The sequence below is a fragment of the Gopherus flavomarginatus genome, chromosome 3 (assembly GCF_025201925.1).
Source record: "Gopherus flavomarginatus isolate rGopFla2 chromosome 3, rGopFla2.mat.asm, whole genome shotgun sequence".
NCBI classification, from domain to species: Eukaryota; Metazoa; Chordata; order Testudines; family Testudinidae; genus Gopherus; species Gopherus flavomarginatus.
This window is the reverse complement of record NC_066619.1, coordinates 274831126-274844560: the sequence shown is the minus strand read 5'-3', so window position 1 is coordinate 274844560 and position 13435 is coordinate 274831126. Positions and strand designations below refer to the sequence as shown.

General features: G+C 43.3%; 1 gene segment (V, D, J or C); it reads left to right on the top strand.

Annotated features, from left to right (window-relative positions):
* The first annotated feature begins 2683 nt into the window (after positions 1-2683).
* On the top strand, positions 2684-11935 carry LOC127047418 (immunoglobulin kappa variable 3-11-like). The segment is given in 2 exon segments: positions 2684-2768; positions 11592-11935. Coding segments are annotated over 2 exon segments (393 nt in total).
* Positions 11936-13435: the final 1500 nt, after the last annotated feature.

Genomic DNA, 13435 nt, shown 5'->3' with positions numbered 1-13435 from the left:
CCAATCAAAAGTGATCTGTGCTATGAAATACAGACCACAGTTGTTATATTGATCCACTATTTTGCATATTCCCAAACCACCCGCCATTCCCCCATTCTCCTGAGCCCCTGTAAATACTTTACCTTTCCCTGTAGACCTCACATCACCAGAATCTATCTGCAAAGATACTCCAACATGATATTTGTGACTCACTTTATCTGTTTACTGCTGCTCTGGGTTCGGGATAAGGAAAAAGTATCTGAATTATTAATATTAAAAAAAACTGGCCTCATTAGCTAAAATTATTTCCTGTCCCTTTTCCCAATAAATGTAGCTGATCCTTTGCATGAATGTATCAGTGAGATTAATAGAATTCCCTTCTATAGTATACTTGTATTTTTCCATTCTCTCTATATATATGCCTAGGTGCCAGTGGGCAGATTGTCATTACCCAGACTCCAGAATCCCTGTCAGTATCTCCAGGAGATAGAGTCACCATCAACTGCAAAGCCAGTAATGGCATTGATAATGCCGTAGCCTGGTACCAACAGAAATCAGGGCAAGCTCCTAAGCTCCTTATCTACGGCCCTTCCACCCGTCCCTCTGGGATCCCAGACCGGTTCAGTGGCAGTGGGTCGGGCGCTGACTACACATTCACAATCAGCAGGGTTGAAGCTGAAGATGCTGGAGATTATTACTGCCAGCAGCATTACAGAGTCCCTCTCACAGTGATACAGAGTGGCACAAAAACCTCCTTGCAGCTGTTTAAGTTGCATAGAAACTAGGGCTTTTGATTATGTATTTAAGTACTAGGGTTCTTTAAAAATCATTGTTATCAAAGGTGTTCTGGGAGGGGCTGGCAGGGTAGAGGAGCCTTTTAAAATCTAATTCAATCAGGGGTGACAATTTTTATTTTTAGCTTCATATCCTCTCCAGGATGTATTTGATCCTGATCTCAGTCTGCGTGTGTTTTACACCAAGACATGGAACTACGTATTCATGTGGAGCAGGAGCAGCCTCCATCCAAACATCAAGCGGGGCCAAGATCTCTCTCTTCTACAAAGACCACAATAGAGTAGAGACACGACTAATGCACATGGGGAGAACGCCCACACAGGACACATCTGTTCAAGCTCCCCCATATAGGACAGAGATTCTCCCAGGAGTTCGAAATAATCCTTGCCAATTGCCGAGCCCCTTCTGCCAGAGGAGCATCCTCAAAAAGTGACTGATTTTTAGGCATGATTTGGAGACATACAAAGGGGAAACAGGACTTATATTTAAATCTGGCACACCTTCAAGTTCCAGTGTACTGTTAGAGCAGTGCAACACAGAGAACTGCCTCTTTTCAACTAGTGTTGGTTATTTATATCCTGCTCTTGTGCCCTCTATGGGACTTTTACCATTGGCATTGTTAGGAAAAGGCACAGGTGCTCACTGAGCGATGGAATTTAATTCAATGGGTGCAGCCCATAAAGCAGTTTAGAAAGTGGATCAGGCTCCCATACACTGGGTTTCGTATAAGAGAAGCACAGTGAAGGGCTGAGAGAATGTGAATCCAAAATCAGTCAAATCACATTTTTTGTGATGACCAGCACAATAAGGGTGAGGTGGCTCTAGTAATGCATGTGCAAATATGCACCTTCTCATCTTGCTAACTTGAGAACTGATTATTACAAGACCTCCTGTCTTGACTCAGGCAAATTTCCCATTCAAACAGTGTCAGAACTGCAGGATCAGGGCCTCCAAAAGTAAAGTCACTTATTCTCATGCACCAACTTGCATGCATCTCTCACAGATTCAGTTATAATGTCTATGAGGGTAGAGATCTGGGCAAAATCCTGGCCCCATTGCAGTCAATGATAGTTTTGCCATTGACTTCAATAGATCCAGGATTTCACCCCATGTTTGTGTGCAGCATTTGTACATTTTTGTGCAGTACCCAGCACAACATAGTCCTGCTCCTTGACTGCAGCTCTTAGGTGTGACCACAATACAAATAATAAATAATAAATACTAATGTCTTTCCAATTATTCTGTAAAGCACTTAGCACACTTTAGATGCTGTCAAATGAATCAGTATCGATCTCTCTGTATATGTAGGTCCTTCATGGTGTCAGTCACCATGGTATCTGTGCACTTTCCATCTCAATATATATCTCTGTCTACACAGTATCTGTAATCCCGTAGGTCACAAGAAAAAAAAGTTATTTTTTGTCTGTTTTGGGAGGCAGACTCTGCAATCATTGGCACTAACATGATTTCTATTTTGTAGTATAAATCTTCTTAATTTATGATGTGATTTCAGGATTCAGATGATTCTGATGTGAAAATCAAATTATAGAATAAAATCAAATTATAGAAAATCCCCAGTTATCACACAGACAGCCCTCACTCTTCATACTTTCAATTGCATTGAAATCTTCACATAATTTTTTGTGGCTTTATCAATATATTCCAGCATTATAGAGAGAGTTACCTATCAAATGAATTTAAAAACACGTGGACACAGCTTTCATTATGGTTTCTTATGCATAGTACTAGTGAGGAAACATACCTCTGTTTCCCCTTGGTAATATAGCCATGACTTACACAGGAAACCAGTTGAACATCATTAAGTCCAGCCTCAGATTTACATATCTTTCCATGTGTGATATTTAAGCCATTCTAAAAGCCATCCCACTAGTTGGAAACCTTTGTGAATTTTAACAGCAACAGAGAAAAAAAATCAGGAAAGACCATGGTTTTGCAAATATATTTGACCTGGCTTCTCTTTTCCATGTTTGAAGGTAGGTCATATAGCTATCATTTTTGAACTCTAATGCAGAAGCTTCTAAAAGAGATTCACTAAAATGCTGCTTATTTCTCCCTTTTCCAGAATCCAGTGGGCAGATTGTTATCACTCAGACACCTGCTTCTGTGATGGTGCTTCCAGGAGAGACGGTCACCATTCAGTGCAAGGCGTCCAGCTCAATGAGTGATGATATGAGCTTATTTCTGTTTAAATCAGGACAAAATCCCAAGCTCCTCATACATGATGCAAACAGCCGTTTCACCGGGGTCCCGGATCGATTCAGTGGTAGTTACAGTGGCACTGACTTCACTTTCACCATTAATAGTGTGCAGGTTGAAGATGCAGGAGAATACTATTGTGGGCAAGATAACAGCTACCCTCTCACAGTGATACAGTTCAATACAAAAACCTGTATGGTGCCACTGCACACACCATGTAGTGTAAAGCAGAAGGAAGCAGCTGTGTACCTATCAATCTGGCTTGAAAGTAACCTTTAGAATGTTATTGTTTAACTGGTCTCTTAGGTATTTTAGATTCAGTCCTGTTGCTGAAAAATAACTTTACCTGCAAATACTGTAACTCAGCTGGAAGGGTCAGGAATTCTCAAGACAGGAGCTGAAATGCACAAGCCAATCCCTTTGTTACACAATCCACTCAGTGCCCTGTAAGCAGGACCTCAGTGACTTTTTTTAAGAAACATGGGTTTTATCCCATGAAAGCTTATGCTCAAATAAAATTGTTAGTCTCTAAGGTACCACAAGGACTCCTCATTGTTTTTGCTGATACAGACTGACACGGTTACCATTCTTAAACTGATAATTTTCAATGAATTTTTCAGAAGCAGCCTGATCAATTCCCTCTGCACATGTACACCCATGTAACATATTCCTTACACACAAACCCTCCTGTGCCTTTAATAGTGCCTGCACCATCTCACCACTGAACTTCCCTGGACATTCCCTCCGAGCTGCTGGAAAAGCCCCCAAAGCATAGACCCACGATTCCACCATATGGGACTCCACAACTGCAGGGCTGGTGTGTGTGTACACCTTGCCTGTCCTTTGGGAGCTAGATTCCCTCTGTGATGGTCTATGATCCTAGGGTCAGGGCAGCATGGCCTATTGGTCACTCTACAAAGCAGCCCTTTGGCACAGGGCAGCGTTGCCCAGCAGCCAGAATCTATCGAGCCACCCTTCGGTGCAGGGCAGCCTGGCTCAGTGGCCAGAGTCTATCGAGCCACCCTTCGGTGCAGGGCAGTGTGGCCTAGTGGCCAGAGTCTATCGAGCCACCCTTCCGTGCAGGGCAGCGTGGCCTAACAACCAGAGTCTATAAAGTAGCCCTTCAGTGCAGGGCAGCGTAGCCTAGCATCCAGAGTCTAGAAAGTAACCCTTTGGTGTAAGGCAGCATGGCCCAGCAGCCATAATCTATAGAGCCACCCTTCAGTGCAGGGCAGTGTGGCCTAGCAGTCAGTATATATAAAGTTGGGGCACCCACAAAGCAGTGTGGCAACCCCGGTAAGAGGGCCCACGCCCGCCCAGCTCCACCGGGTCCTGACCCAGAGCCCTAACAGTGGCATAATGGCTTGCCATTGACTCAGCGCAGGGGTCCTACCGAAAAACGTTGAGGTTTCCTGAGTGGGCGGTACCACTCCCTCTCTCTCCCTGGGTCACTTCCTACCAGAGTCTGTGCTGGTGTTTCCCATGCAATGTCGGTTCTCTGTGTTCAGCGGGACCGGTCATCTCTGGGGGCTCCTCCAGTCACCAGGGTGCAGGCGGGCCGTGAAAGGCTTCGATTCCCAGTACAGTCAATGGCTGCAGCTGGCCCTCCACAGAAGCTTCCCAGGCCACTCCTTCCCCTGCAGCCGCCAGCCCAGAATGAGCTGGGCTCCCTCCCTTTATACTGCTAGAGCACTTGGAACATGCCCAGTCTTGCCAGGGAGGCGGGACTTCCGCTATCCATAATGTGGGCTTAACCCTGTCCAGGCTAGTGTGGGGTAAGCAGACCCCATCACACCCTCCCTTGCCCAGCTTTCAGCAGTTAATGCTGAAGTCTGAAAAATTACAAAAAGGTTCTCACCTTGTTTTATGATGGCAGCATCTGGAGGCCCCATTGTGCTAGGTGCTGTACATGCAGATAGTAAAGTAAGAGCCAGTAAGAGCCAGTGCTGCCCCAAACAGTTGATAATCCAAATCTACTCAGCCAACAAAGGATGCATTGTGATCCCTGTTATACAGATGGGAACTAATTCATGGAGAAATTCATAGCTTTTAAATCCGGAAGGGACAGTTAGATCAAATGACTCACCCTATGAGTCTGTGGCAGAGCTGAGAAGTTAATCTTGATCTCCTGAGTCCCAGCCCCAGCCTTATCCATCAGACCCTCCTTCTTCCAACACTGGATTGGCAATTAGATAACTGATACTGATCAATGAACCTAATAATCTGAGCTGCTTTGGTCTCAGCCCTTATGAAATTGGTCCCACATTGCTTTTTGTTTATTGATGAATGAGCTGTTGGACACTGACCAGGTTACTGGACTGGGGGCCCACACGCTGGAACCCAGTTGGGAATCAGAGAAATGCAGGACTGGAAGGGACCTCCATAGATCATGTAGTCCAATCACCTGCATGAGGCAGGTCTAAGGATTATCAACACCATCCCTGACAGGTGTTCAGCTAACCTGTTCTAAAAAACTTCCAGGGAGGGAAATTCTACAACCTCCCTTGGTAATTTGTTCCAGTGCTTAACTACCCCGACCACTGGGAAGTTTTTCCTAGGGGTCTTCCCTTGGTCTGGGTAGGCTCTAGTACTGTCTCTTTCTTTGCCCTCTCTGGCACAATTCCTGGGCATAGCTCCAAGTGTTCCCCCTTTCATGGAAGTGGGACCTCACAGCCCAGCTGCCTTATGCCTCAAAGACCAGTGCTGAGCCTTCAACACACCCCACTTCAAAACACATGGGATTTTGCCTGAGTCAGGACTGCAGGATTGGGTTCTATGAAGGTAATGCGTCTTTTTCTCAAGTACAAACATCAATGGATCTTTCCCATGCTAAACTGTGAGGTCTCCTGGTCCAGACCCAGGTCTTTCTATCTATTCTGTAAAGCTCCTAACATATATTGGAGTGTTATAGAATAATAATCAATAATCAAATTCTATCAACATACATGTTCTCACCTTGCACCCAGCACCATGTTATCTGAACACTCCCCACTGATCATAAAGATACACTTATCTCTCAGCCATACTGCGTGAGCAAAATGACTTATTTATAAACAACAGCTGTGGATAAGGCTCTGTTCTGGGTTAGGGAGTCCTGGATTCTCTTTCTGGATCTACTGCCAACCTGCAGTGGGATCTTGGACAAGTTCTACTCATCTCACAATCATTTCATTCTCTAGGGGAAAATAAATCATCAGAACTTGTAATTTTTTTATTTTCCTAACTAAAGCAAGCAAATTGTAGGGAATCCCTAATGATTAAACATCAGTCTATTCTTATCGTATATACATTAGAAAATTCCAGTAAACATCTCTGGATTTCACAGAGTGTTTTAGTATTAGAGTGCTAGAGTCACTTAATCTGCTGGATTATTTCCCATTAATTGGGAATGTGCACACATGGCTCCTGTGTTAACATTTCTCGCGCTTAATGAGAAAGATTGACATGCATCTGTTTCCTCCTGATAATAAAGCCCTGAAGCACACAGGAAGCTGTTGGGTATAATTTAGCCCATTCTCTGATTTACATATTTTTCCATATATGACAGTTAATAAATTCGAAAATTCCTCCCAGTGGCTATAAGCCATTGCTGCATTTTAACAATTAGTGTCAAGGAAACTGATCTAGAAGGAACATGATTTTACAAATGCATTTGCTCTGGCTGCTGTTCTCTGTGTTTGGAGGTATGTAACACAGTTCTCTTCATTAATTGAACTTCTCACCACTTGTTTTGATAAGAGATTCAGGGGAAAGGTTTTTATTTCTCTCTTTTCCTAGAATCCAGCTGGCAGATTGTTATCACTCAGACACTTGCTTCTGTGACGATGCTTCCAGGAGAGACGGTCACCATTCAGTGCAAGGCTTCCAGCTCCATGAGTAACGATATGCAATTACATCTGTTTAAATCAGGACAAAATCCCAAACTCCTTATATATAATGGAGACACTCGTTTCACCGGGATTCCCAATCGTTTCAGTGGTCGATACAGCGGCACTGACTTCACATTCACTATTAGTGGGGTGCAGGCTGATGATTAAGGTGACTACTACTGTCAGCAAGACAATAGCTTCCCTCTCACAGTGATACAACTCAATGCAAAAACCTCATTAGCGCTGCAGCCTTCTTGGCATGAAGCAGAAGGAAACATCTTCAGTTGTATCTAAACAAATGGAGTTTAGTGAATGAAAAGTTTCTAATGAGAATTATCCTCACAGTGGAGCCCTTCCATTGGACTTTCCGATTATTGGATTTATGCAACACTTTACAGCTTCAAAGCAGAGTACAAGCATTTACTCACTCGTTTCTACCCTGGACTCCAATTTTAATCATCTGAAATGTTGCCCTTTAATGTTATTATGAGAGATGGTGTTTTTTTATTCATTGCAGCAGCATTAGATGGGGCCCTTGGCAGAATATTGGGGCAGACAGAAATCTATTTTTCAACATTATTTCCAACATAAATGATCAATGCTGATCAAACTTTCAATGTTGTATAAGTAATGCATCCTCCTGGTGTAACATTTTTCTACCTGGCTCTTTCTCTCCCCATCATGTCAAGTCTCAAACTAGTTTTGTCCCTGCCTGTTTTCAAGGGTTCTTTCTGCTGCCAAGATCAGTTTGCTCATTTACTCTTCATTGCAGACAGCTCTGAGCCCACAAAAGGGAATTCCCCTCTAGTCCCAGGCGAGTGCACAGATTATGTTTGCTGCTCAGACTATGTTTGCTGCCGGAGAGACCTCTCCTTTCTCTTCTCATTTTCCTTCTCTCATATCTGTGTTCTTTCCCATTTCTGACTCGGACCCTCTCTCCAGAACCTTTAGACACTTTGTATTGATTTTACATGGTGATCATCACCCTACTAGTGTCACTGGACCATGACACCCCCACACATCTTAGCTGGTACCTTTAAAAGCTATGCTCAGCATTGCTACTTTCAGAGCAGTGACTGATTCTGTGCGTTGGGAACAGAGGAGTTAGGGGCCGGATTCAAAATAATAAAAAAAACCAAAAACAAACCCCAAATAATTAAACAAATAAACAACAATAAAAATAAAAAAAATTTTTGGAAAAAAGAAATGGCCACGGAGAGATTCTAAGATGAAGTTGTTTTAATTTTATTGTAATCTGGCCCCATTTAAATTCTTCCATTCTCACTCATCTCTTCCAATGCTCAGTCTGAGTGGTGAATGTCCTATAAATATGAGTGATTTAAAAATCTGTGATAATTAAGCTGAACCCAGTTATCACCACTAGAAGGCACCATGGGAGCATTAATTCTCCCAGCAGGACAGTGTGTACATGGCTAATCACCAATGGGTAGTAGACAGATTACAGGCATCATACAGCCAAATCAGATCAAAGGTGGTATGCATCATGAAACACAAAGAGCGAGGGTTAGATCAATCCATTTCTTTGCATTATGTTACAGCATTAAACATTGAGAGTTGGATGTACCAAAGCACTCAGCCCTGGCCTAACTTCCCTGTTTGACATCAATGGTAGTTTTCCCACTGACTTCAATGGGAGCAGAGTTAGTCCCCTATGGGCACTTTTGACAACCCCAACTTTGATTTCAGGGGCTGTGTTCTGTGACACCTGATTTTGCCATAGCAGTGTTGCCACCAGAACCCTTCTCAGCACTCACTAAGCACAAGACGACAAGAGAAAAACACTGAAAATCTAACAATAAGAGTGGGTTTCATTTTTAAATTCAATTGCCTAAGTTCATCACAGACTTTGGGAGGTGGGGGCTGGTCAGTATCTCTGGGTGGTGTGGGAAGGTGTGCTGGGGGGAAAGACAAATTCATTCACTGCTGGATTTCATTTCTATACTTGTAAATGAAAATGTCCCTGCTATGTTCGAGAGACAAGGTGGGCGAGATATCTTTTATTGGACCAACTTCTATTGGTGAGAGTGATAAGTCTGTCTCTCTAATATCCTGGGTTGGGACTGATATGGCTTGAACAACACTGCATACCTGCGTTTTTAGACAGACAAACTCACCTGAGAAGGGAAGAGAACAAAGCATCACATGAGAGAAGGGAATGCAGCTCCTGTCTCTGCTGTTGCAGTTCAGCTATTGGTATGTGCCAGACACCGACAGGCCAATCAGCATAGAGAGCAGGTCCCAGCCTCCTCTAACCTGTGCTGGGACCATGCAGCATGGAGTAGTTACTCCTTTCCTGGCAGCCCCAACTCTGCTGTACCCAACAGAAATTATGTGCAACTCATAGTCTGTCACCTGGGGCCTAGTTCTCCCCAACTTTTCATCCTGTGTCCTTGTTTTCATCATTGCAATGTGTGCACCAAACACTGCTCTGCACATTCAGTAGAGATTTCTACCCATCATCACTCACTTTACACAGGTGTAAATGACAGCACAGGGGCAAAGCAGAGGAGAGCCAGGCTCCAAGGGTGAAGTTTATCTTAACATTCAATAGAAGACTAATTTTTGTGAGACTTCACAATAAACCCTGAGGTTCCCAGTGACACAGGTGTATGAGTGAAGCACAATAAACACAGAGCAGAAACGTGTGATTCTGATCTCAGAGCCGCTCGTGCTTTGCATGTCCCAATCACAGACTGGAACTCCACATGCATCTGAGGCTAAAGCAGTGTCTGCCCAGAAGTGTAGCTGTGCCAGGATCCTTCCCTCTTCCAAAACTCATTAGGTTAGATCAGGGGTTGGCAACCTTTCAGAAGTGGCATGTCGAGTCTTCATTTATTCACTCTGATTTAAGGTTTCATGTGCCGGTAATACATTTTAATGTTTTGAGAAGGTCTCTTTCTATAAGTCTATAATATATAACTAAACTATTGTTGTATGTAAAGTAAATCAGGTTTTTAAAATGTTTAAGCTCCATTTAAAATTATATTAAAATGCAGAGCCCCCCGGACCGGTGGCCAGGACCTGAGCAGCGTGAGTGCCACTGAAAATCAGCTTGCGTGCTGCCTTGAACACACGTGCCATAGGTTGCCTACTCCTGGGTTAGATACACACATTCAATGTACTTGGGGTTCAAGATCCCACATGCAGAACACAGTTGTTCCTATCAGCTAGAAACATTCCTCACTCTACTGACTAAGGAACAATCCTGTCATGTGCTGAGCAACAAATACTGACTGTTGTGACCTGGACTGTTGAAGAGTGATTTGATGACGGCACTTGAAACACAAATTTAGTTCTGAACATTCAGAAGCTTCACAATGAACATCTATATTACTGCTACAAGCACACGAAGCACTGAGTTTTCAAGAATATTTTGGTTTTCTAGGGCCTACTCCTTTATCACTGATGTCAACAGACATTTTAGCATTGGGTTCAACAGGATCTGGTCCTTACTGAGCAATGAAACTGGATCTAACAAGCACACAGTACAAGCCAGTTAAAACTGGATCAGGCATCCATAAGCCAGGGACTTTCATATAAGGAAATATAATCTAAAGCTGAGCTAATTATCTATTTAAAAGAGTTAATGATCTATACTCATACTATAGAAGGAGGATCAGATGATGGATAAGGAAATTTATCAGCAAATATGGTCATTCATATTGTGATAATTCAAAAGCCCACCATTCAATTAATACGTGCTGTGCTGTCTTGAGCTAGGAAAAATGTGTTGAAATCATTGGGATATTTGCCTAAGTCCTAGCTGGAGGACTGGACCCTTTCTAAGCAGAACAACTATTTTCCATACCCATCCTTTGTGCAGTAGATTGGAAGCTGTTCAAGGCATGGCCCATCTCTTCCTATTTGTTCTGTAAAAACAATCTGGCTGTCTAGGGTCTTCTATGGCATCATTCCCCATGATATCTCAGCCCCTTCAGAAATGTTGCACTGCATATGAAGATAAACATTAAGCCCATAAGCTCAATTTAAGTCTTTCTGTTAACTTCCCTGGGCAAAGTGGGGTCCCACTCTCCTTGATGACCGGGAATAATGTCTTGTGTGCTAGAAGATGTCAGTTATTGTCCTGAGGACACAATGTACATCCTGTTCCTATTAACTGATTCTATTTAGAAAATTAAATCATCAGAACTTGGATGTTTTATTTTTCTACTTTAAAGCATCAAGGCCAAGATTTACAACAGAATCATTGGGGTATATCAAAAAGCTTCCTATTGGATACCGAGACGTCTCATGGTATCCGAGTATTAAACATTCAGAGTCACCAAATCTACTAAATGATTCCCATTTATACCAGACCATGCACACATGCCTGCATTAAAAGTTGGTCATCTTTGGTGATGCTGACAGTGACCTGTATCTGCTTCCTCTTGATAAAACAGCCATGAAGTAGACAGGAAGCCTCAAACAGAAAACTCCCCCCACCCCCGCTCATATTTACATATCTTTCCATACATGACAGTTAAAAAGCGCTATAATTCTCCTGTGTAGTTATAAACCTCTGCTGCAGGTTCATAATATTGGGCAGTGCCACACATAAAGCAGCAAGATGATTTTACAAATGTATTTGATCTGGCTCCTCTTTTCCGTGTTTGAAGGTAGGTAGCACAGACATCTTATTACCTGAACTTTAAGGCTGTTATTTCAAAACTAGATTCACTAAAAGGCTTTTTCTTCCTCCCACTTTCCTAGAATCCAGAGGGCAGATTGTTATCACTCAGACACCTGCTTCTGTGACGGTGCTTCCAGGAGAGACCGTCACCATTGAGTGCAAGGCGTCCAGCTCCATGAGTAACGATATGAACTTATATCTGTTTAAATTGGGACAAAACCCCAAGTTCCTCATTCGTGATGTAACCAGCCGGCAAACTGGGGTCCCCGATCGATTCAGTGGTAGATACAGTGGCACTGACTTCACCTTCACCATTACTGGGGTGCATGTGGAAGATGCAGGAGAATACTATTGTGGACAAGACTACAGCACTCCTCTCACAGTGATACAGTTCAGTACAAAAACCTGTTCAGAGCCCCAGTAAACACATGGAGAAGCAGAAGGAAGTGGGAGTGGCTGTTTCTAACCCAGCTGTAATGTAACAAATGATTGGAGTTAGATTTTTTGATTCATTCACTCTGTTTGGAAAAGATTTTTTTTGGTGAGAGAACTGGGAGGGACAGAATCGCTCATGGCACTGAGATACACGTGGTGCTTATTCCATATCACACCATTCCCCACCAGTGAGAACATTTTGGCCCAAATTTTCAGTGGTGTTTTTTAATGCTCAACTTCCATACTTTTAGGTTTATTTGTAACCTCACATTCATTCCAAAGCTACACCTTATACCAATCTCACAAATGTACCTATAATCCTTGGGGAGCGCATTGTGGATGTGAAACTGACAGAAAGAACATTTAGAGTTTAGTATCAGAGGGGTAGCCGTGTTAGTCTGGATCTGTAAAAGCAGCAAAGAATCCTGTGGCACCTTATAGACTAACAGACGTTTTGGAGCATGAGCTTTCGTAGGTGAATACCCACTTCCTCAGATGCATGTAATGGAAATTTCCAGGGGCAGGTATATATATGCTAGCAAGCAAGCTAGAGATAACGAGGTCAGTTCAATCAGGGAGGATGAGGCCCTGTTCTAGCAGTTGAGGTGTGAAAACCAAGAGAGGAGAAACTGGTTCTGTAATTGGCAAGCCATTCACAGTCTTTGTTCAATCCTGAGCTGATGGTGTCAAATTTGCAGATGAACTGAAGCTCAGCAGTTTCTCTTTGAAGTCTGGTCCTGAAGTTTTTTTGCTGCAGGATGGCCACCTTAAGGTCTGCTATAGTGTGGCCAGGGAGGATGAAGTGCTCTCCTACAGGTTTTTGTATATTGCCATTCCTAATGTCTGAGGTACAACCGCATCTGCTCTAAACCCTCAGACAGAGATCAACACCTACAAAATCTCCACCAAGCATTCTCAAAACTACAATACCCACATGAGGAAATAAGGAAACAGATCAACAGAGCCAGACGTGTGCCCAGAAGCCTCCTACTGCAAGACAAACCCAAGAAAGAAACTAACAGGACTCCACTGGCCATCACATACAGCCCCCAGCTAAAAACCCTCCAACGCATCATCAAGGATCTACAACCCATCCTGGACAATGATCCCACACTTTCACAGCCCTTGGGTGGCAGGCCAGTCCTTTCCCACAGACAACCTGCCAACCTGAAACATATTCTCACCAGTAACTGCACACTGCACCATAATAACTCTAGCTCAGGAACCAATCCATGCAACAAACCTCGATGCCAACTCTGCCCACATATCTACACCAGCGACACCATCACAGAACCTAACCAGATCAGCCATACCATCACCGGTTCATTCACCTGCACATCCACCAATGTAATATATGCCATCATATGCCAGCAATGCCCCTCTACTATGTACATTGGCCAAATTGGACAGTCTCTACGGAAAAGGATAAATGGACACAAATCAGACATTAGGAATGGCAATATACAAAAACCTGTAGGAGAGTACTTCA